Source organism: Anser anser (assembly GCF_964211835.1).
Source record: "Anser anser genome assembly, chromosome: 5".
Lineage (NCBI taxonomy): Eukaryota > Metazoa > Chordata > Aves > Anseriformes > Anatidae > Anser > Anser anser.
The window spans coordinates 59125937-59150623 of NC_139725.1; the positions used below are offsets into that span (position 1 = coordinate 59125937).

At 43.4% G+C, this 24687-nt stretch overlaps 2 protein-coding genes across 6 annotated transcripts in view; one reads left to right on the forward strand and one right to left on the reverse strand.

The window, feature by feature from the left end:
• BRF1 (BRF1 general transcription factor IIIB subunit) overlaps positions 1-24687 on the reverse strand; it is a 175142-nt gene that overhangs the window by 70188 nt on the left and 80267 nt on the right. For all 3 annotated transcript variants that reach the window (XM_083839101.1, XM_083839099.1, XM_083839100.1), the window contains exons 5-11: positions 23834-23906; positions 15744-15893; positions 14071-14164; positions 4269-4395; positions 2898-2937; positions 2716-2808; positions 1692-1964 (exon numbers count right to left, since the gene is read on the reverse strand). In XM_083839101.1, the coding sequence (XP_083695227.1) occupies positions 1692-1964; positions 2716-2808; positions 2898-2937; positions 4269-4395; positions 14071-14164; positions 15744-15893; positions 23834-23906 (850 nt within the window). The remainder of the gene's footprint in view (positions 1-1691; positions 1965-2715; positions 2809-2897; positions 2938-4268; positions 4396-14070; positions 14165-15743; positions 15894-23833; positions 23907-24687) is intronic.
• BTBD6 (BTB domain containing 6) lies at positions 18750-21999 on the forward strand. 3 transcript variants are annotated; one of them, XM_083839110.1, is made up of 5 exons: positions 18750-19363; positions 19450-19741; positions 19863-19953; positions 20255-20373; positions 20611-21999. In XM_083839110.1, the coding sequence occupies exons 2-5, from the start codon at positions 19539-19541 to the stop codon at positions 21641-21643; spliced, it is 1446 nt and encodes a 481-aa protein (XP_083695236.1). In that variant the 5' UTR covers positions 18750-19363; positions 19450-19538; the 3' UTR covers positions 21644-21999. The 3 variants fall into 3 exon arrangements, with proteins under 3 accessions (XP_083695236.1, XP_083695235.1, XP_083695234.1); XM_083839109.1 differs by having other exon boundaries at positions 18751-19112; XM_083839108.1 differs by lacking the exon at positions 18750-19363 and having other exon boundaries at positions 19370-19741.

Consider the following 24687-nt stretch of genomic DNA (forward strand, 5'->3'; position numbering starts at 1 on the left):
GTGATTAAAATAAATCCTCAGAGTCACTAAAAAGAAAAAAGTTTGGGACAGGATCTACAATCAAAACACAACCAAAACAGTAATTCAGCAAACCCGCTTCACAGCATATCAAGAACACAAGCACCTGTTCAAATGCCCACAATGATTTCCCAGATGCATTAAAAAATAATGAAGATACTGAAACCTATCTGGTTTTGAACATTCAGTTAATTTGGCACATCCTCCACTTTTGGAAAAAAATAAAACAAAAAAAAACATAGTAAAACACAGACGAGCCCTAGCATGAGCAGCCATGCGTTCTCCTGCCCACCTGCCTGAAGCCCAGCTCAGAGGAATACACCAGGCTCTATCAGCTTTAACTCATCTGTAGACTCACTTAGACCTCATTCCATCCATTAAAATGGTCAATAGCGATGCCAGCTGAGAAATGTCCATCACCGGGAGCTCATCTTTACAGGTCATCGGCCAGCCAGGCAACAACAGCTTCTAGCCATTACTGACCTCGCTTCGACACGAACCACTGATTTCCAGGAGAAAGACGAACCATGAGCCATCCATTTTCTTAATCATAATTAAAATAAACACAAAACCACTCAGCTGTTTCTGTATCCTTTAGTTCATACCAAATATAAACGTGCAATCATCCTGCTATGTTTCTGGGATGTGAGCACTAACATAATAAGAATCTGAATGCATTCAGTTCATCCACTGAGGCAGGGAGTACCCTATTATAAGGAGGTGCCGCTGAACAGAAATTAGCATCAGAACAGTTTGGATAACAAAATGTTCTGGTGTGTCAGCCTCCAAGTAAGCTGACAGAACAGATTTGGGCAGGTGTGTCTTATGATGGAAAAATTAACTCTGATAAAGAAAAGAATAAAGTGCCCTTTAGACATGTTCAGTTCTCAGTGTCATTAAGATGCAAAAGGAATTTTAAAAAATGCCATCTCCATAAAGCTCAAGCACGCATAAGAGAAAGCAAACAATCCTGCCTGAATGACTGCCTGTTTGCACTACTCTCTGCCCTATGGCTCTGGCAAAATTGGATTCTTTCATCAGCCCTGGTCTTACTGTTTTGTACAGAGCAATACATTACAACCAGACTTTTTCTTTTTTTTAAGATAAAAAGTAAAACCACCAAAATACACAACAAAGTCCGTATCAATGAAAAAAACAAAACATACAACCAATTCTTTTCTCTTCCAAACATTTTACACATTTGTCATTTGCAAATGACAGAAGATGCTCAATCAGAGACAGACTGCATCATGGTTGACTCCAGTAAAGTGTCTCTTGTGAAAGCCTGCCTTCATCTAAAATTCTCGTACTTGGGTTTTAATTTCCAGCCATCCTTACACGAATCCGCTTCCTCCAATTTCCTAATTGCGACTGCAAGGCTTAAAATATGCCCATCAGCTATCGTATAACTGCAAATCTACTTGACTAAGAAATACACATTTTCAGGCTTCAGAAAATAATTAGGCACTCCAGATTTTCCTTCAGCGTCCCGAGGAACAGACGTCAATGACCAATATCAGCAACTTAAACCACGGGTCTCATCCAGCCTCACAACTCCTGCAGCTCAGTATTACAGCAATTCACTGAATTGCTACCACAGTAACCATCAAGATACATGGAAATTACACAACATATCCTCTCTCAGCTTTTTCTTGAACTGATCTCTTACTCACCAAGTTCTCGGTCCTTAGCAGATATACACTCTTTTATGGACTCCGTTATGCCAAGACTAGCTGCAGTGGGGAGTGGACCAAGTAAGGATTCTAGTGCGGGTGGTCTTACAGGAGCTTCATTTTCACTTTTGCAGTCTTCACTTGTTTTTAGTCTATCCTTCTGAAGAAATTCATTATAAAAGTCCTTGTTTAAGTGATTAGCAGCTGCTTCCAGTTCCTCATCTTCTGCCTCTTCCTCTCCAAATACGCTAGATGCATTATCTTCTATAGATTCTGTAAGGGAAAAAAAACACAAACAACAACAAACCAACAAATCATTGCGTACCATCTGTTACAGAAACTAAGTAAATAGAGAGGGACTCACTAAAAAGATTTAAAATAGTAGTGAAAATCTGTAGAAAATATACACAGTATTTTAGTACTATGTATGAATATATGAAGTTTCCAGATGCTCTTCAAATTCATTACCCTGGCTATTAAAATGTATTTTTGTGAATACGGTCATCACTTAAAATAGAAGTATTGTGTTATCAAATTATGCCAGGTAAAAGGGTTTTTTGAAAGAAGCCAACTACTTATTGGGATGATTACAAATAAAAAATAGCCAATTAAACCTGCACAGAGAGCCATCATGCCAATTTGTCCACTAGGGCATTCAGTGACCAAGGGGTCTGGATAAAGGTCCTCTGCAACTCAGGTGTCAGTGCCAAACTTATACTGTTCCAGGAATGAAAAACAACCAAAGTCATTAATGTACTGTAATTGTAATGAACGGCTTTTATTTTGTTAGTGTTATTTTGTATTATTATTTTGTATTAAGTTATGTTGGAGGCTGACATTTGAACCAACTACTTGGCATGATGCGCTGAAAAGCAGAGAGAACACCGACACAATAAGTAGAGATTTTTTACTACACAGGCATATACGTGATCACATTTATCATAATCAAGTTCATACACTTATGACTGTCTGCAGGATATGAACGCATTATTATTTAAGTAGTCACAACATTTTATAGACTTACCATCTTTAGTGAAATTTGCAAATACACCTTTTGCTTTTGGTCTACTATTTTCTAATTCAATCTCTATTTCATCTTGATAGCTTGATATTTCACCTGTGGTGATGAAATAAAAATAAAACTCAGCAATCATCAATGTAATTTTGAAGAAATGAGTGATCTGTTACACTAAACACAATTTATACCTTCAAAATCTTCCAGCTTTTTTGATAACGCCTTCTCAAGCTGAAATGAAAATAAACAAAATAAACGTGAAATTACTACAAAAATACCTCTGTACTACTTGTGAGCTGTATATGCTGACACAGAATCATAGGGTATTTTAAAAGTAATAAGCAACTTTCAAATCCCAATTCAAATTATTTTGTTATTTTGTATTGTCAGCCAGGCAAGACAAACAAGTTTCAAAATACTGACCCATTTCAAACGTTATGTCACAAATCTCTACACTTCAAAAGGAACTTTCAGCTCTGGCGAGCTGCAAATAAAAGGCCCCATTCTTCAACAGTTAGACTTCATGACTGTGTCTGTAGGTGAGGGTGAGTGCAAAACAGTGCTGGAGTCGCTGTGCAGAGGCCACACACAGCACGCGTGCAACGGCAGACTGAAAGACTGACCTACAGCATCCAACAGACTCTTGAGAACATCATAAACACATCGACAGCCCTTTAAATGATAGTATATTTAGAATATTAAATATTATTGCCTTAAAAAAGTGCACAGTTTCTGATCCCATTACAAGGCATGAACCTTTTCAACTCTGGTTAACTAGGACAAGAGAGCGCACACAGCACACACAAGAGCAGTGCAGACATTAGGACAGCTTCTCAAGCCACAAGCTCAGCTTTATTTGTCACATGAGAGACTCCAGTTTTTTAAGGACACAAAGATCTGATGCTTCACTTAAAGTTCAGAGCAAAAGAAGAGAAACACACACGTCATCAGAAAGCAAGCATAAGGGAGAGAACAGTGCTTGGAGTAACTGCATCGCCTTGCAAACAGGGACACACCTGGGCCCCCCGCACTGAGCCCCCCTCTACAACACAGCAGTCGTGTGCTAAGCACCGAACACCAGTATCCTGCAAAACATGGGAGCTCCACGGGTGCTCGTTTGCCCAAACACCCAAAAGTCCTGATCTGCACTAACAAAAGCAGTGACTTTGTCCTTCCCGCAGTGGTTAACTGGGACTAGAGAGATACTTCGATCCCTCATCGGGGGATATTTAAAGCTAGATTTGAAGCTATGTATCTGAAAGAACATGCCTCTCTGGAGTAACCAGCAAAAATTATAAGGGAGAAAAATTTCTAAGCATTTTTTTTGACTGGAAAGCTGTCCCATTGCTAGTAAAACAATATTCTTAAAAAAAAAAAAAAAACATAAAAAATAAGTTAATGCACATTATATGTACCAATGCTCCCCCTTTTCTTAAGAACCTCGAAACAGACTTTACCTGATCAGATGCTAGCCAGTTAGGATTTAGTACTATTTAATTCAGAAGGAATAAACGGGGAGAAAAGAGGGGAGAAATACACAGAGCATCCAGCTTAGAATTCACCTGTTGTATCTTCAGTTTTTTTTGACCGGCTGTAAACGAGGGAGGATCGCATTCTTCTTCCAAGTCAATCTTCATAAACTCATCTATGGTTAGCTGGCTTGTTGGTGTATCTTCAAACTCTGTCAACCTATCAAAGCATACAGCATATTACCACAGCATTTTTAAGAACTTCTTTAAAAGTAACAAAATTCATCAAACTGCTGACTTTCAGAATAAACATGTCATCCTTAGAAACTTTGGCTCAACTACAGAATACATTAAAACTGAAGTGATACTAATTGTTTCATTTGCTGCAAAGTATCATTTCATATCGCAAATTAGCTTTTGATTTATTAGAGTATGTAACACACACTTTTTTGATGAACAAAGACGGAACAGAATTACCACAGCCACTACAGTCAATTAAGTACAGACAAAATTGAGACGAGAACTGCAGTTCATTCCTCCTGTCTCGCTGCTTTTGGGATCAACAACAAAAACAAAACAGATTCCCAAACTGAAATATCTGCCATCCTAGTTTGAGAGTATGCTCAAAAATATAGATGGGAAGAGGGACAAGTCATCTTCCCAGGACACAAAGAAGCAGCAGTAAAATAAAGGGCTCATCCGCACATAGAACAGACGAATGCATGTAATTTTACAATAACATATTTTGTATTTGTTCAGCGTTCACATTTGAGAGGCTCCTGCCTAAGCGAGAGATGTGACTAGCTCCGTGGGGAATTGCCACGAAAGCGGCTGAATCTTTCAAAGAAATCGACTCTTAAATGACACCACGTCGTCATAACTTCATCCACAAATTTCAGCATTTTGTACAGGTGGTTGAGAATGATCACATCAATTTTACAGATGGAGAAGGCAAGACAAAAGGTTAAGTATAAAGCCAGGTCAGGAAATGTCTGGCAGAATGCTTTTCTGACAGAAAGTGCCCTTTTAATAATATCAACATTTTCCATGGGAAAACTACAATGATGCGTCTGCAGCTGCTTCACTGGAATATTCCCATCTTCCAGAGGAAGCAAAGCTGACAGCAGCTTCCATCTGCAAAGCTAGGAAACTAAAAAAACTGTGATTCAGTACTCCCAGCTCAGGACATTTCAGAATTTCTCTCTCCTAAAGAGCAACCGTGGTTTTCTCTTTTGCTTCTGATTGCAAGAAAACTCCTTCAATGAAGAAATGTTCAATAGGACAGAAATTCAGTTTCCAACTTCAGGGCCAAGGCCAAGAGCACCTGGCTGCTCTCTCTCCCTATACCCTTATCACTACCTGTAGTATCTTTTTCTATAAACTGAGGAGCAAGACAAGCCAGCTCAGACAAAAGGACCCAGGCCTGCTGTAAATTCAGCAGACTTTGTGCCCCCACTCCCAAGGCAGGTGCAGCATCTGATGCTGTGAGATGCACAGGGAGAGCCACCTCCAAGCAAAGCCAACAGCAAGCAGCATGCCGAGCCCACGCACAGCTTCACCCACCAGCCCTGCTGCTGCCAAGGAGAAGAAAGCTCTGAAGCCCAGTCTTGTCTGGGGTTAAGACATCTCCACGAAGCCCCAAATTAGCTGTGTACTTAAGCACAACTGACAGCCCAGAACCTTCCCTTAAAGTACCACTGACCAGCTCTCGTCTCCCCTCTTTTAAATCAAATTGGAAAGCAAAGGATGCTATTGGTGGCAGCAGCACCCAGCTTTTAATTAACAGACGTGTAATCTCTCAGCATTAATAAGCTTCCAGTGTGCACTACCTGCCTTACAGGAGGGGGCCTCATCTATCAGGCTAAAGGAAAAACCTGGCTAGGGCACTGTTGATGCTATTTTAATTCAGGATTCATTTAATGCCAAATCCAGGTATCCCTTTAGAAGCAGGGAGTTTCCCAGCCATCATCACTCAGCTGCAGCCACCATCTCTTCATGATGAATCACGCACGTAGAGGCAGTCCCACCCTGGCAGGGCGCTCCTCCCAGCCAGCCTCGCCAAGTTAAATTGTTATCCTCCTCCCACCATAACAAACCAGCACGCACTTTGGCAAAGACACTGTTGTTTATCCGATGCTTGCTCAGAGTCCAAGATGAGCACCCAGGCTCAGCCAAAACAGCAACTCCTTCTAGGCATGCACAGCAATGCAGAGAAAATCAGTGGCAAAACCAGACACTGACGAAGCCAGGTCGGGGACGAGATGACCATGCTTGGATTTCAGCACCTAACCCCACGCACATCTCCTTGTGGACACCCGAGGCTCCGTCTGTCCCTCTCCTCATCCACCCTGTGTGACTCAGGTCACTCGCCCTGCACCTGCTGGGTGTCAGCCCAGGGCAAGCCAACGTGATTTGATCTCAGTCCCGATCCGAGCCAAGCCAGGTGAGTGCTGACCACCCAATTCTGGAGGTGGGCAGTGTGACCACGTAGGCACAGGAACCGGGCTGGAAGCTCAGAGCTACCAAGCGGCACATTACTTCTTCATTTCTCACCTGTCTTAACCACAGGGCTGTGACCTTCCTCCTGAAACGAGGAACCAGCCCTGACAGGCAGGACCACAGCAGTATTAAGCACCGTGCTGCGGGAGGGCGAGCCGTTCGCTCAATGCTTCCTCCTTTAACTCGATATAAATAAATACCCATGATTGCCAACCGCTTGCCTGCCTCAACGTCTTACATCGGCTGATATCCTGTCTGCATATTTTTAAACATTTCTCTGATGTTATCCAGTGTTTGGACACATGCCACCAAGGCAACAAACTGATGCACGCGGCAGTCTGCGCTGCGTGGAACAAGGTAACATTAGTTTGGCGGCTAAGAAAAGCTGATGCAGACTTAATTATAAGCATGATAGTTTCAGGGGCGAGGGAGTGCCCTCATGAAAAAAATAGCTACAGGCTATTTTTTAAGTTCTGCACAAAACCGATACCCAAGTTCATTTTGTACTTTCGTTAATCTCTAAAAAAATCTAGTAAGTGTAGCCATTTTAAGTCATCCACAGAAGGAGGAAAACAAACAGATATACAAATTAAGATATTATTTCCTTGGCATGAATTCAAAAGGGCTCTAAAAACTGAAATTTGGTAGATAAGTATTTTCTATTTATAGTTGAAGCAGAGGCAATCGCTACAGTTCAGGCTGAGATTCAACTTCCAGTACAAACCCTTGTCTTACAGTTTCTCACAGACTCTTTCAAGCAAATTCCTTTGGGAGAAAAGCTTTGCCAGAGCTTGGTGTCATTTGCCCCTAACCCCAGACTTTTTTTTCACAGAAAAATTTCCACGGCTTTTGTTCAGTCAGTTTACAGACAAAAACACACCTCGTGCTCTGATAAAGCACTTTTGTGCACAAAACAGTAAACCAATTCTGTTCACACTTAATTTAGCTCCCAATAAGGGAAAATGGGTCAGTTACTTTGAAGCTGAGCAATGTTTTTTTCCCTTTGTTTTGTTTCACGGACACTGTCCAGTGGAGACTTATGAATCCAGTCTACAGCTAAGGACAAAAAAAAAGACTCCCATGTGCAGCTGAATGCTCAGTTTTAGTGTTTACTTGAAATTCTGCGGTGGGGGGTGCAATGAAGCATTTAAATGCGCGAAGTCTTCTGAAGTCCAATTCACGATTGCTTCAGGAGTCCAAGTTCAAAGTCCAAGAGGGACTTCTAAGCAGGGACAGTTTAGAAAAAGCCACACTGGCCTCCACTCCCTGTTCAAAGGAGAGAGGAAAAGCAGCTGAAACTGCCAGCCAAGCTCAGCCAGGACCGGAGAAGTCTGGTGAGCCGCACGTCGTCTGACTGCCCTCCTATGAACACGGCCAACCCCGAGCTCTGGAGAGTAGGCAGCACAGCACGGAGGTATCCTGGGCTGGACCTCTGCACAGAATGGCATGCAGATTATAACCTCAGAGACAATTTTAAAATGTATATAAATTGGTGAATAGATCAGCTGATTTGACAACTCCAACATTTGCAAGCTCAGGAAAAGTAAAGGACTTACTTTTCTATCTTACTTAAGTACAAAAATATTTAGAATCATAGAATATCCCAAGTTGGAAGGGACCCACAAGGATTGAGTCCAACTCTGAGGTCCCCAAAGGACACCCAAAAAATCAGACCACACGTCTGAGAGCATTGTCCAAGTGCTTCTTGAACTCCAGCAGCTCAGTGCCATGACCACCGCCCTGGGCAGCCTGTCCCAGTGCCCCGACCACCACCTCGACAAAGAACCTTTCCCTCACACCCAGCCTGACCCTCCCCTGTCCCAGCTCCGTGCCGTTCCCTCGGGTCCTGTCGCTGTCCCCAGAGAGCAGAGCTCAGCGCCTGCCCCTCCGCTCCCCTCGTGAGGGAGCTGCAGGCCGCCATGAGGCCTCCCCTCAGCCTGCTCTGCTCTGGGCTGAACAAACCAAGGGGCCTCAGCTGCTCCTCATATATTTAACTATATCCCCCATCTTAACCGAGTGTTCGTCAGTGCTGTCTACCACTCCAAACTCACACACTCACTAATATAAGAGAAGTTCAGAATTTGCACTGCTGTGGCAAACCATCACTGCTTATTACACTATAAATGCCTATTACATCATCTCCTCTCCTTTTTTCCAAGCTATACAATATTCATGCATGAACTATTTACTGAAGTATGTAAACACATACCCTAACAGTGATAGTTAATATAGAATATATATCAGAAATAGTTACGACATGCTTCCTACATGATATACAAGTTTTCTAGTATTCACCAGTATGTAAACAAACAGAAGTGCAATCATTGTAACTTTATATAACTTGATGCTTACTTGCAGCAACATAAAAGAGGTATTTTTAAAGCCTATGTGTATCTCATGTATCTCATTACTAAAAAGTATGGACAAAATCTGAGGTGATCTAGTTACTGTTACTGTGGTTTTACAAAGTACAACTTAACACCTGAGCTGGGCTACATTACTCTCCCTGTGTTCGTAGCCCAATGCAACTGTAAAGAGAAATACTTTCTCTTAAACAACTTCCATGATGTACCACATTAATACATTTCATCTCTTTTTGCAATGGACAAAGAGCATGCCCACACAGTCATTTACTGCAAATTAGCTGGTAACTGATAATTTATGGTGCTCATTTGCTAATGATTCTGTCTTTTTTTTAATATTAAAGAATGGGTACCAAGAAAGATTTATTCCTTTAATAATGAGAAGTGCCCTTAAGAATTAGTTGCTTTTACTTGCTTACGCCAAAACAGAGACTTAAAATTATCACAGATCTGTTAGCATAAATTTTAAAGTTCTGATTCTACAAACGCTTACACAGAGTTAACTCAGGTTAACACTTGTGCACGTTGTTAGCCCACTGATAATCCCATTGACAGGTCTTCCTGGGCATCCCTGAAATCTGTCAGTCCAAACCTTTTGGAATTTTTTGTTCTTGTTCTTTTTTTCATGATTTCAGCGTTCACATCACGGTAATGAAACAAAATGCTTTAGCATTACCTAAAACTTTGGTTCATTAGCATGGTTCCTCCACTGCAATATGTCAAAACATTCTATGATCTCTCGGAAAAGAAAAATAGCACACTGCTTCATTTCTTAACAGAGCCACTCCGACGAGCTAAGTCAAACAAAGAGCAAATTGTTTACAAGAGCTAAGACCAACTTAGTGCTAAGAAGTTAATTATTGTATCAAAAGTAACAGCCACCAAATAATTTTGAAATGGCAATTCTTAAAGTAAGTATGAAGTACTGGAATATATCAGGAATCTAATTAATGTATTAGCTTCCTAGCTGTACAGAAGCCAGATTTATAAAAAGTAACATTGCCTGTAAAATTGGATTCATCAAAAATAAAACCTTTTTTCATTAAAACAGACGATCAAGTTTGCAAAGGTGTGCAATACCAACTTGCTTGGATCCAGTTGAATTTTACTCATTATACTAGAAAGATTTCTAGAAATCCCCTATAAACCACTTGAAGCTATTTTACTTAAGACATCAAATATTTCTCCATTTGCTCTCTTAGTGTAGCTCACTTAGTTTAGAGGTCAGTGATCTGCTGATCTGAGATCAGAGTGGACACCACTACAGGCTCCTCACACAGCCACCTGCCCATGTTTCTGAAAGTTCTTCTCTCCGTACCACACTTCAACAACTCTGACTTCCTGGACATCCTCTGCCCCTCTCCATGCTCAAATACCTTAAGCAAATGGCTCTCACTTAATCCATCACGTTCCTCTCACAGGACTTTAATATGGTTTTGCTTGTATCACAGCACACCACTGGCTATATCACGCCTTTCCCTTCAGTGCTGACCTCGATATGGCTTTGGTGTTTTGGAAAACCCAGCCTTGCAGCTACCTCTCAGACATGCATGCCCCTGTTATCATCTCTCCCCATCCTGACTCTGAACTCACGGATCAACCTGCTCCCCTCTTTGCTTGCGCTCACAGAAGTCTACCCAGCTGGAGACTGCAGCAGGAGTCTGGACATGAAGTTTATACAAACTATACACTGCTGCAATGAAAATAAGAAAAGCTGCAGGCAATACATTCATCTCTATGCATGAATCTTTAATTTTTTTCCTGAAAATTACCAACGCAATCATTGAAAGAGCTACAGCTGGGTCCCTGGACCATGAGCAAAGGACTCTAATTATGAAAATCCCTGCGGTATCTCCGCCCCGCCAGGTAAAGGGAGTTCTTTGGTAAAGAAAGAAATCTAGTCTTTCTTCACCGAAAATACTGTTTGGTTGTGCAAAGAAACAGTCATCCCAAAAATGAGAACTTTAAACCCATTCTGGCCTTTCATTTTAGTTCCTTCTAAATGACGCTTCACTTCAACTGAAATGTTACTCTTTCTGAAGTTCATCACAGATAGGTTTTTTAACAGATAGTACTTTGTGGAACTGAGAAGAAACACTTTTTTTTTTTTCTTGATGCAAAAAGCAGCTCAATTTATAGATAAAGAGAGTGAGTAAGCCAAAGAAGTAAAATGCAAGTGTTAACAAAGATAAGCTGATTTATTATTTTTTATTTCTATTGAAGAAATGCCTAAGATCTTCAAACAGGCATAGGGGCCGCACAGTATTAGATAATGCACAATGGACAAATATCACAAAAAACTATTCTTATTGCAGATAAACTATAATTTAGTATGCAGAAAAAGTATGCAAGAGGTGAATAAACAGAAGAAGGGTCAGAGTATGTAAAGGCCAAAGAGGCAGAAGCAAAAACAGGTGCATGAAAGAGGCAGAAATGCAAGAATTAAACTAAATAAAAGAGTTGAATTTATTAAAAGTTAATTTCCGCTATCTCCACAGATGATTACACAAAAAATAACAATTTGACTAATTAGTTAATATTTGTACAGTACTTTGAATATATAAAGTGATATATAAGTTAATATCATTTCAATTAGCCTGGAAATGAGACAGATAGAATCATCAGTACGTTTATTAATATTTAATATGCTCTCTTTCAACAACAGCAACAAGCTTTACATTTTAATTGCGTGCTTCAAAACATAAAGCTCAAAGGCCCTCTGAAGTAACTACAAAGTTTTCTTACTAAGATCCTACCAAAACCACGCACATTAAAAACAAACACACCTTTTTTTAGCCATGCAGTTAAATCAACAAGTTCTGATTTGAAGATGGGTGTTGGGGTCCCTGGGCCATTTCCATGCTTAGTTGCTTTTTCCTTCCAAAACAGATTGTATTTATATCGGGTCATTCATTTTCATGACCTGAAGGTACGTCACATTTTTGTGAACCTCCTCCTAAAAGCCGTTCCACCCATGCACAGCCGTGGAAGTGGCAACAGACCACAGGCTCGAAGGGCTCGGTGCTCTCCAGCTGCTGGACAACAGGATGACAAATCCCCGTGTACATAGCTACATGACTTGTAGGGCACAGGATTAGAAACAGCTTCTTGGGGAAGGGCTGCTACCCTTTGCTGAAGGTCTTCCCGAAATAGGAAGAAAACCAAGCACAGCATTCTTAAAATCCACTGCTCCTACCTGCTCAGCCACCGATCAGCACAGCCCCACCCCGGCCCGGGCTGGAAGCGTCAGCGTTAACTGGACTCGTGTTTGGTTTTCCTTCCAAAGCTTTCAGAGGAAAGCCATCAGCAACGAGTGCAGCACCTGAGGCTGCACTTTCACCCAGCTACACTCAACGCCGTCACAATGCACAAAGCAGCAGCAGCTCTTTGCAGATCAGAGCAACTACAGCGATAATTAAAAGGAAATAAAACTACATAAAGCTGAGAAGCAAAGAAATTTTTAAGAGCACGAAACAAGTGCTTATTAATTTAGACAACTTCTACTCAATGGCATTTTGAGAGCAATTCTTGAAAGAAGAGGAAAAAAAATGGGGTGCAAAGAACAGGTATTCAAGGGTATTTTTTATTTGCCCTCGTTAAATACTATATAACGTGCTCTTATTTGAAAAACATCAATCAAATTTATAGATTCGTGATAAATACAGTTGTAATTATAGCTGCCTGAAAATAATTCAGCTGTCACGTTTACCCTGTCAAAGTAAATAACGCTGTCATTTCAGTTGACGTGTGTGACTTGAGTAAACATTTCAAAGCATGAATTTTGAAGCTAGATTTCTTCGCTTGAAACAATTGCTCAGATTAATTTTCCTTCCAACTCTAATTTATTATGCTTATTTTCATAGTAAGAATGAACTCTAACTATTTAACCAAGGCATCTTGAAATCAGTTATGGGTGCATATATCATTAATTATACAAAATGCACATTAAAACACATGACCTGTTGACCAGAGAAAAAAAAAAGTGCCATTTGTACTCATCCAGCCTTGGTGTTATAGTGCCTACAGCCATTTAAGCAATTTAAACTTATCCCTATACCACCAATGAGCAATATTATCACTCCTATCCCACAAATGAAGATCTAGGGTAAAAATATTTTTCACGGTTAAGAAGTGAATGTTATTTATTGACAAGTATTAGATTCAGCAGGATGTGCCTGAGCTGGTCTCAATGCAGTCAAGAGAAAGAGAAACATCCAGAAGCTTGCTAAAGATAAACTTTGGTTCAACAAACTTCCAAATATACAGGTGGTAGAAAAACTTTGTACTGGTGGCAACAGAAAGCACAGCATTTCACAGTCATGTCATTTTTTACTAAACTATGGGAAAATAAAAGGTTACAATTTTTCAAAACTAAAATGAGGGAGGCTGGGTGATTGCTACTAATATTTACTTCATCAAAATGCAGAAAATGTTACTAGAACTTTTTTAGGAAAAAAAAAAGAAGACAAAGTAGGTGTGAAATTCTTATTTTCAGGCTCACATTCTACTGATAATCCTACTTCTGACCCCCCTCAGAGAAGGTATCGTCGCTACACTTATTGTGCTGTCTTCCATTTATTAGCAGTTCAACACTATTGAAAATGACCATTTTTTGAAAATATTTGGAAAAGTTCTGTTCGGTAACAGCTAAAAGACAAAACCTGTCAGCATTCTTTTCTGGATTACTGCAAAAAAAAAATCCCACGTTACAACCTCAGCTTTGAGAATTAATCAATTATGGCTTCTGAGAATTTATGACTGTTAACATTTCTGACCCAACATTTTTTTGCCTTAAACTCTTCACCTGTTAAATAGGCACAATGCTTCTCACCATCTTTGCCAAGCATTTGAGGCCTTACATAAGAGGCAGGTGTTAGTACTTAAAAATGACCAGCTAAACATGTTGTACTTATTTTATCCTTGGCACTTGTGAAAAGGAAAAGAACATGTTTTTCTCTGATACACATCCATTTTAGACTACAGCACTTTTCAGTACTGTAAACGAAAGATAAAAGTAATAAAACTGCACTGACCTTTTCCTTAATGTAGACTCACAAACCTTGACCACCCTGATGACCTCTTTAACAGTACGTCGGAAATCATGCATTCTTGCTGCCACTAGCAGAGCTAAGGAATAAGCAGAGAAAGTCAATGTCAAAAAGAGGAAAATTTCCTCAAGAAAAGCAGAAAACTGTCAGATAACTATGACCTCCCTTTGTCCCTGCTTTCAGCTACAGAGCAGTAAATGCTTGCATTCAGCTGCATCCTTGAATCCAGGTGATTGACTTGACGTTACAAATGTTGCTTCCTACCCAATAAAATTAAGCTGATTGCAAATTGCACCCTAAAAAACTCTAAGCTTTAGCTCATTTTGGAAACCGTGGTTAGCTGCTTAAATACAGCAGAAGAACATGATCACACATTTTCAACGCTATCATCTTTTTAGCAGAATTAGTAGTCTTGAATAAAAAGATCTCCAGTTAACTCCTCCAGAAGCGAAACACTGAATCTGCTTAAGCCGTTATCCTCACTGCTGTCACCATGATCACTGGCTTGCTGGTGCCCAAGTGCTCTCATGCAAGACCCTCTGCATAGCCAGATAACCAGAACAGGCTGCATTTGCGTTCCTGTTTTGATTCAGAGCAATAGCTCAGTTTTGAAGCACCAACCCCACTCATCACACAGCGGTTCAGTGGGCAGAACAGCTTTAAGCGTGCAAAAGTGCTTTCTTCGGAGGACATGAAAGCAGAGCTCTGCTTCAGGTATCTGTGGAAATTGCTCCAGTCCTTGATGGAACATGAGGGGCTGAGCTAAGGACTGGTCCTTTACATAGCCGCAAACGTGTGGCACGGACATTTAGGCCAGGGAACTGTTTTCATCCCAGACCACAAAAAAACCCCCACATGAATGGCATAGGGCATGGATGGATATAGGGGACTTGGCACCTCCTGCTTCAATCCATGGCTACTGAATCAAATCACTTGCTCACATAGTTTATGTAGTGAACCAAAGATAAGGTTGGTTTCCTACAGAGCCTGTACTCGATTTTTTGGCGATGTGCAGTAAGCAAGTACTATTAACAAGGAAAGGCTAGAAATTTCAATATCATCTCATAGTCCTGGGTTCCCTGTGGTTTGTGCACTATTTCTCATTCACGCATGCACGTTTAAGATCTTTCAAACAAAACAAAGGGCATACGTGAACTATGTGACTATATGCACTCTTCATTAGTCTGACCTCGCTGGCTGGTACTAACTACCTTTTAGCTTAGCCCTCCCAAGCCAGCAGATTTTTTCATGCTGGCAGTTGAATCTTGGAAAAAGGCGAAGAAGGAGAGGAAAACAATTTCACAGATCAGGTCTGAGAGGGCATTTCTTGCATAGGAATCAGTGTGAAGACACAAAACAAAGTGCTTGCACTCGTGATGCAGTTTTAGCTGGCAAAAACCTAGAGCTGGAAGAGAGTGGGAGCAAAAGGAGCACCAGAAATGTTAAAAAATCCAACATGCAAGAGGCAAAAGGATCTGAGCAAGTAATGTAGGGGCAAAAATGACGAAATGCTGTCTAATCTGGAGGAGCCTGACAGGACAAAACCCAGAGAGCATGGCATCACCTAAGAAATGAAGAAGCCTGCATCCATTCCCAGCTGGAAGACCCTCCTGTGCATCCTGCTGGGGTCGAAGCAGTGCACCCAGCATTTCACCTACCTGCTCCGCAGAGCCCGGACGGCCTGCGGCCGGTGTGCATCCAGTCTCGCTTCATTCTCTGCAGCAGCCTGAGAGCCGTCATGGAGACCTCGTGGTTCTTATCCCCAAACTCAAGCATATGTGCAAAACGAGGAATGTATAAACACGGATCTGAAATAGAAGGTAACACAATTATTTCTAGTCCTGAACCTTGATTTATGAACCACAAAACTTGAACGGCAGCACTGTGGGGCTGTCACGGTCGGCTTGCTTCACATCTCAGAAAACAACTGGAGAGCAGCACAGACTAAGCTTTTGAAACACCTTTTCACTACGGGTACAGCTAGAACAAAATCCTTTCTTGCTTTACAGACAAGAAGCTTTTAAAGCACCACACAATGTTTTCTTCCTTACGTGCTTTTCAGGGTTCAAAGCTTCACATGCTGCATGTATTCAGGCGTACTCTCCGTCGGCATAAATTGCTGGAACCCAATTAACGTCAGCAGCACTATGACAATTTACATCAGCCGTGGATCTGCCTCGTGATGTATAAACTTATTTCAAGTGTTGGTGTTATCAGCTTCAAAACTAACCGAAATGTGTCAGTTCGGATTGTGCTTTGCCTAAACCAATTTATAATTTATCAAACAACCTTGTAAATGCTACGCTTAACACATGTTTACTCTTATTTGAGGTATCAATTTCTCATTTCCTGCCAGCCTTTTATCACTTGACCGAAAATCCATGATGTACGGTAAATTGTTAACTATTAGCCTCAACTCAATTTCCTTAGCTGATCCCCTATGTGGGCACTTAAACTGATAAAGATGAAAACCCAGCTCAGAACGCTGCACCAGGCTTAGAGATTTACAATTAATCAAAGCGGTTTCATTTAGCACCGAGTTCTGACAATGATGCCCTGTTGCTCTCCGTAATTACCACGATCACAGCGAACATGATTACGCCTGTCAGTCCTACAGAGGCACGTAAATGTAAGCGTTGCACTTAGCGAGCAAAAACTTCCAACCGCATCTCCCTCAAAACTTCAGAAACGCCCAAGTGCAGCCGTCTCCTAAACGTGATGACAAAAACCCAGGGATTGACCGATCCCTGTGATTTTTTAAGGCTCCATACTTCCAACTATCCGTGCGGTGTGCTAGTAGATCCCTACCTAGTAGTAGCTCCCTACCATGTTTAGGTGCTCGTTGTAAGTAGATTGCCTGGGAGAACAGCTTAGGAAAACCCATTTTTAAGCACTTTTTCACATACATGCCCATTGACACAACTACAGTTTGTTAGAAAAGTAGGGTTTATAAAATTATCAGAAACAAACCCAAAATAGGAGAAGAAGCGCCTCCAGGAGCGATGGGTGCCTGGCACCCAAAGCCCCCCGGTGCCTGCTCTGCCCCCAGCTGCCTGTTTTGGGGCAGGGACCCGGCTCCTGCCAAGGACAGGGGTTGCAGTGGGGGCTCCTCGGCCCCCTCTGGGATCGGGGAGCACCGAGGCAGGTCCGCGTGGCAGCTGCTCTGAGGTCTCTGCCAGCGCTCGTGCCCACGGGTCATTTGCCAAAACATTACACGTCGTTAATTCAAGTTCTGAAAGCTACCAGTCAGAAAATGAATACACGGACGGTTTTTAAGCGAAAAGCCATAAAGAGGCCATAAATGGCCAGGATGCAAAGCTACCAATACATAAATTAAACGTCGGGCCAAAGCTAACACGACCATCTCCGGCATGGGCCAAAAAAAAATAGGAACAAACACTTCTTAAGATGCTGCTAAACCCAAAGCAGGGCGAACGAACCCTTCTGGGGTTCAACCCAAGTTGCAGCAGCCCAGCACCGCGCTGCGCCCCAAGGAGCCCCCCCTGTCCCCAGGGGCTCAGGTCCTCGCTCAGGGGCTGCTGCTTCGGCTGGGGCAAAACCGGCTTTCCGCAACGGGGGCTGCGACGCAAATGGGTTTATTTATTTATTTATTTTATTTTATTTTTAAGGAAAGGCGCAGCTCCCTATCCCACCTGCAGAAGTGGCAGGAAGAGTGAAAAACTCCCAGTGCAGTGTTTAAGAGAGCCTTCCCCGGCAGTAACGGGGCTGCAGGGCGGGCGAGGAGCACGGGGGGAGCGAGGAGGGGGCACTGTGAGGGCCTCAGGGTGATGAAATAATAAATGTAGGAAAAAAAAGGGGGGAAATCAATAAAGGGGAAAAAATAAGGAGGGAAAAAACAGGGGGAAAAAAGAGGGGAGAAAAGGGGTAAAAAGGGAGGGGGAGAAAAGGGGAAAAAAAGGGGGGGGAGAGAGGGAAAAAAGGGGGAAAATACAAAGGGGAAATAAATAAAAGGAGAAAAATAAAGGGGGAAAAATAATGGGGTGAAAAAATAAAGGGCAGAATAAACGGGGGAAAAATAAAGGGGATAAATAAAGGGGGGGGAATAAAGAGGGGGAATAAAGGGAGGGGTTAAAGGGGGAAAAAATAGGGGGAAAGAATAAAGTGGGAAAAATAGGGGGGAAAGTAAAGTGGGAAAAAATAAATGGGGAAAAATTAAAGGGGGGTGGAAATAAAAGGGAAAACTAAAGTGGGAAACCGGGGTGTGGGGGCAGTACCCGCCAGAAAGGCTCCGGGAGGAGGCCCCGGGCCCCCCCCCAGGTCCGCACAGCCCATCCCATCCATCCCACCCCCCCCATCCCACCCATCCCACCCCCCCCGCCCCAGCGCGGGGCAGCGGCGCCCCCGCCCGGTGCGGCCGGGAAGGGCGGCGGGGCGGGGCGGGGCCGGCTCGGCCGCGCTCGGCTCTCCTCGGCACATCTCGGCTGCGCTCGGAAGCGCTCGGCACATCTCGGCCGTGCTCGGCGCTGCGCACGGCCCCGGCCGCTCTGCGCCCCCAGGCGGGCGTCGGAGACTGGGGAAGGGTGGGAAGGAGGAGGAGGAGGAGGGGGGGGGGCGGCTCCCCCCGGCTCCCCGGATTGGCGGGGGCGGCCGTGACGCGCGGCGCGGCGCTGCCTATTAGGGCGGGAGGCGGAGGCAGGGCCCGGCAGAGCCGAGCGGAGCCGCAGGGAGCCGAGCGGGGCCGAGCCGCGTCCCGCCGCCGCCGGCGCCGTGAGGGGAGCGCCGAGGGGCAGCGACGCCCCCGCGGCGGGGCGAGGAGGAGGAAACTTGGTGCGGGGCAGCCGGAGCCGCCCCGGGCCCGGCCCCTGCCCCTGCCCCGCCGCCGATGTGCCCCCGCAGCCGCCGCCGCCGGGCGGGGAAGGACGGAGCCGGGCGCGATCGTTCGCAGCAGCAGCGGGGAGCCGGCGGGTGGCTGCGCCTCGGCGGGCTGTAGCGGCTGGAGGACCCGGGGACTGACTGTCGCTCCTCAACCCTGCGTCTGCTCTGCTGGATCTGTGGCTTTTTCGGTGGTGTGTGCTTGGTTTTTTTTTTTTTTCTATTTTTCTATTTTTTTTTTTAAATATAATTTTTTTCCTCGGGGGGAAGGAGCTGCCTGCCAGCCCTGCTCGCTGCAGTCGTGGCGGCGGCGCGGAGGCTGGGCAGCCCCCCTTGGAGCCAAGGAGAAAAAAAGAGGAAAAAGAGAGGAGGAAAAAAAAAAGAGGTCACCCCGCACCTAGAAGCGAACCGCGTCTCCAGCTAGCGGGACCTGCGCTTGGGATCTGTTAGTTCTCTTGCTCATGCCACTGCCCCATGGTTGCCTCAATGGCAGGATCATGAAGTGTTTGACTTTTTTTCTTCTGCTTCCAGAGACCTTAAAGAAGTCCAAAAAGAGCGTGAGGCCAAACGGCAAGGTGCCAGGATGCTATGAGATAGTGCCCCTGGCCCTGAAGAAGAAGATGGCTGCAGAACTTTACCCTGCCAGCGCCAACACCAACATCGCCAACAGCAACGCCGCCGCCACCGCTGCCAACAGCAAGAAGAACGCGCTGCAGCTCCAGCAGAGCGCCCAGCCGCCCCCGCCGCCCCAGCTCCAGAACCTCAACAACAACAACTTGGAGAGCGCCAACTGGCAGTCCTTCCACCCCACGCTGCGCGAGAGGTAAGGGACGAGGGACAAGGGGCAACCAGCCCCGCCGCCGGGCTGGTGGCTTCGGGGGGCGACGGGGGGCTGCCCGCCCCAGAGCGGCCTCCACACCTCCCTCCCTTCCCCTCGCTTGCAGGAACGCGCTGATGTTCAATAACGAACTCATGGCTGACGTCCACTTCATCGTGGGCCCGCCAGGGGCATCCAAGAAAGTTCCTGCCCATAAGGTTTGTGCGGAGCATTATTTTTGTTCCCCCCCCCCCCGCTTTTTGTGATGCTGCTGAGTATATCCCCTCTCTACCCCACCCCCATGACAACTCTTTTCCATTTTTTTCTTAATTATCCTTCTTGCCTAATCCCAGAAGTAATTCACATATATGGCAGTTAAAGGGAACTGTCTAAGGCGGGCGCCTGCCTCAGCTGCAGCTTTTAACTTTCCCTAAGTGTAGCTCTTATCAAGAGCCAGCACGCTCAGTCATCACAGACGCACGGTACTGAGGCTTCTCTCCCTCCCTCTCTATTTTCCAGTACGTTTTGGCAGTCGGTAGCTCTGTCTTCTACGCTATGTTTTATGGTGATCTCGCAGAGGTCAAATCTGAAATCCATATACCAGATGTGGAACCTGCAGCCTTTCTAATCCTATTAAAGTAAGTGGCCACTACAAGTTACTAATTACGTGGACGGAATCAAAGTAGCTTAAAATATACATCTACCTCCTAACTGGCATTGTGCAATATGCACATATTACTGTTTACTTCATGTGCTGACAAATACCAAATGTCAGACTTGCTGCCAGCAAAGATGACTACAGATGAGTTTTTTTCATGGGCTATACATACATATATTTTTCCCTTAAGAAACTCTTTTTTTTTTTCCCCCTCTAGATACATGTATAGTGATGAAATAGACCTGGAAGCTGACACAGTTCTGGCTACGCTGTATGCTGCCAAGAAGTACATCGTGCCAGCCCTAGCAAAGGCTTGCGTCAATTTTCTGGAGACTAGTTTAGAGGCGAAGAACGCTTGCGTTCTGCTGTCTCAGAGCAGGCTCTTTGAGGAGCCAGAGCTGACACAGCGCTGCTGGGAGGTGATTGATGCTCAAGCAGAAATGGCACTGAAGTCAGAAGGCTTCTGTGAGATAGATCAACAGACGCTAGAGATCATTGTAACCCGGGAGGCGCTAAACACCAAGGAAGTGGTAGTTTTCGAGGCTGTTCTCAACTGGGCAGAGGCTGAATGCAAAAGGCAAGGGCTGCCGGTTACGCCACGCAACAAGAGGAATGTATTAGGCAAAGCGCTGTACTTGGTGCGGATTCCCACTATGACTCTGGAAGAGTTTGCCAACGGAGCTGCCCAGTCCGACATCCTCACCCTTGAGGAAACTCACAACATATTCCTATGGTACACGGCTGCAAACAAACCCAAACTTGAGTTTCCCCTGACGAAAAGGAAAGGACTCGTACCTCAGCGATGCCATCGATTTCAGTCGTCCGCGTACCGCAGTAACCAGTGGAGGTACAGAGGGCGGTGTGACAGTATTCAGTTTGCCGTAGACAAACGGATATTTATAGCAGGACTGGGATTGTATGGGTCAAGTTGTGGCAAAGCTGAATACAGCGTCAAAATCGAACTGAAGCGCTTAGGAGTTGTCCTTGCTCAAAATCTGACAAAGTTCACCTCCGACGGGTCCAGTAATACTTTCTCTGTGTGGTTTGAACACCCTGTGCAGGTTGAGCAGGACACGTTTTACAATGTAAGTGCTATTCTCGACGGCAATGAACTCAGTTACTTTGGGCAAGAGGGAATGACTGAAGTGCAGTGTGGAAAAGTGACATTCCAGTTCCAGTGCTCCTCGGACAGTACCAATGGAACTGGAGTACAAGGAGGACAGATACCTGAGCTCATTTTCTATGCATGACGCATTTCACCTTGATTGTATTCCAATACTGCAACGATGCACATTAAGGGATTTTCCAATCTTACTACGAAACTGTACAGCAGTATGGAATGTTATGCTACTTACCTATCTGCTACATCAGCCTATACAAATAAGTGAAGGAATGCTCTCGAATTTAATCTTATTTTATTTATTCATAAGCTATTTGACTTAATTAAGACTGCAACAAGCAGAAAAATGTTAAATCTCGCACGTACTGTGCATTTATTTTGTATATAGATAACTAACTTGCAGACTGCAGCTGACTTAAACAGAATGTTCTAAACTAGAGCAGTTTATGAATCTGTGAAATATAAAACATTTTTACTTGCCCTAAATCCTGTGTACTTGATCATTGCTGATCTTAATGGCTTGTGTCTATTAATTCATCTACAGTACACCTACCAGGGGTGATAATGCCATAGTCTGTCCCCTACATGTGGGGACATATCGCTGCCAATACAAAGGCTCCCTTGCCTGCTGAGACTATCTATCGGGCAGCCTTTACTTGCCTTTATTTTCCTTCATAGGGAAGGAAGCTGACATGGAAGCTCAGAGGTGTTTTGTGTGTTGCCTAAACTGAACACAGACAAACCTTGAGTGCATCTAATGCCAATTAATATCACCCTGTAGTTATACTTGAAAGCTTATACTGTCTGTTCACAACACGCTCTGGGCATCATCTGCATTAACCTCCAGCCTGCCCAGCAAACAGCGACGCTGACACCTGTCAGACTGCACCAGATTCAAACAGCCAGTCAGGACATACTGATGAAGCTTAATACAGCAACAGGCTTCATCACAGATTTGGCCAAGAGCTATAATACTGACAGCCACTATCTAAATACACATCACAGGAGCATACATTAGAGAAATACTTACAATATGGTCTTTAAGTTCACTCAAAGTTACTAATTGGTGGAAGCTGCCTTAAGCAAATGATGCTGCATCTATTTTCTTCCTCTGTATTTTTTTGAGAACTCTAAGTCCCTTCCATCCATTATCAGCAGTCATTTTATAGCTAGTATCCTTCAGTTTTCTCAAAGACTGACAACAGTAGGTGTATTCCTCAAGGTTCTGACTATGATTACAGACGAACCACTTGGAAGTACTTCTTCTCTTTATAAATCTTGTCTCATAATGACCTTGGAAAGACCGTGCAAACAGCAAGCTAAACCATTGTTTTTCCCCATGTACGACAGGTACCTCTAGATTTAATTTAGAAGGGTTTTCTGTTTGTCTTTACCTAACCTGTGTTATTTTTCCACCCTGAAACTAAGTTGCAATACAGTGTGCTCTCTCAAAAGGGGAACTACATCTTGAAAAGAAGTACTTTCCACCAGACATGAACCTATGTTAACTGGGGCAGGTTGCTGCAATGATGGGCGATAGCTGTGTCCTGCCATATGCTATCTGGGTGCTGTTAAAGCAATGCTCGGTACAGGAGCTGCTGGTTCTCTTGCTACAAACTAAACGAGCAAGAACACGATTATATGACCAGCTGAGTACATCTGAAGGAGTATGCATGTGTTCTTGAACACAAAGACATCTGATTCTCTCAGTGCAGATTAAGGAGAGTGGGAGTACGGGTGGATTAAAATACAGGGAAAAAACGGTGCGCAGTGGTGGTAACAGTCACAAGACCTCTCTGTAAACTCCTTCTTTTATAGCTGGAATTGGTATGAATTCCAAATTGGCTCCAAAGTTACAACTGAGGCAAGAACTTCTTTTTCTTTTTTAACCCTTTTAACAAGGTAAAACCCACTTCCCTATCACCCAGTGTTATAATTTCAACAATAACTTACTAATTAAAAAGTTATTAAAATACTTGGGGAAAAGTTGCCTACTTGGAAAACACTGCACCTCATTTTCCATCAAGTCACTTGTATTGCAAGTGCTGAACTCCTCAGCTACAGGTGATGGACTGACAGTAAGTTTGGCAAATGTTTACGAGATGTAGCATCTTCATGGAACTGAGTTTGACAGGCCTGTGCAAGCTTGTAGATGAACACAGATGCCACACGTCAGTCCATTGTCTTAGTATAGCCTAAACTACTCTGAGAACAGTAACAAAGCTGTAAAAGAAAACAGCATCTTGCTCACACACACACACTTGTCTTAAGTACCCATGCAGCAAATAAACCAAAAGTTAAATAGTAAAATAAAAAATACCTATGGCTGGAGCATTTATGCAGAGTTCTCTGGCCAACAGAAGGAAAGTTTTTCCCAGCACATAGACATTCACCTATTAAAAGACAAAAATCGTTATTTAAATCTTAAACCACAAATGTTTTTAAACAGACCATTTATGTGGAAAGGAAAAAAATCATTTTTGAAATCTTAAAGAACCTGCTTTAGAAAATTCAATTAAAGTAATACAAGAAATATTTACAGATACGGAATAATACCTGGTGCTTGTCAAAAGCTGCATAAGTTAGCTTTGTAAATCAAAGCCTAAGTTTATACTGAAAAAAATTACAAAATGCTGTTCATTATGCTCTTCAGTGGACTCAGTGTCGCTCTGTAGTACTTGGACAAATTTTCAGTTGTCACCTAACATCTTAAAGTATTAAACAGACTTTATAGTGTCATTTATCTTGTAACGTAACAAAACTTCAGCAAATAATCACAAGCTAGTGCAAATTTCATCTCTGTAAAATCATGTGAAGTGGGACACTTAAGTATTGCACAAGCACAAACCAAACTTCTCTGCCAAAGAAAGGAGCAGCGCTACATGCCCCAAGGGTATTTGTCATTTCTGATTGTTTGGACATTGCCCCACATGAAAAAGATAAACAAACAAACAAACACCAAACCACCCTGAACCACAGCAGGCCTGCTAAGGAGCCAGGCAGAGTCCCACTCTTGATCAGGAGGACATAAACAGAAGGAGCTGCTCCTCAGACTCCGATTTGCAATTTATGGCATAGGCAAGTACAGTGTTTGAAAAGTCTGAGGAAGTTTTATTTCACTATCTTAAGATGTGTTTTTGTGGTCAGCAAGAAAGGTAGCATTTATTTCAAATC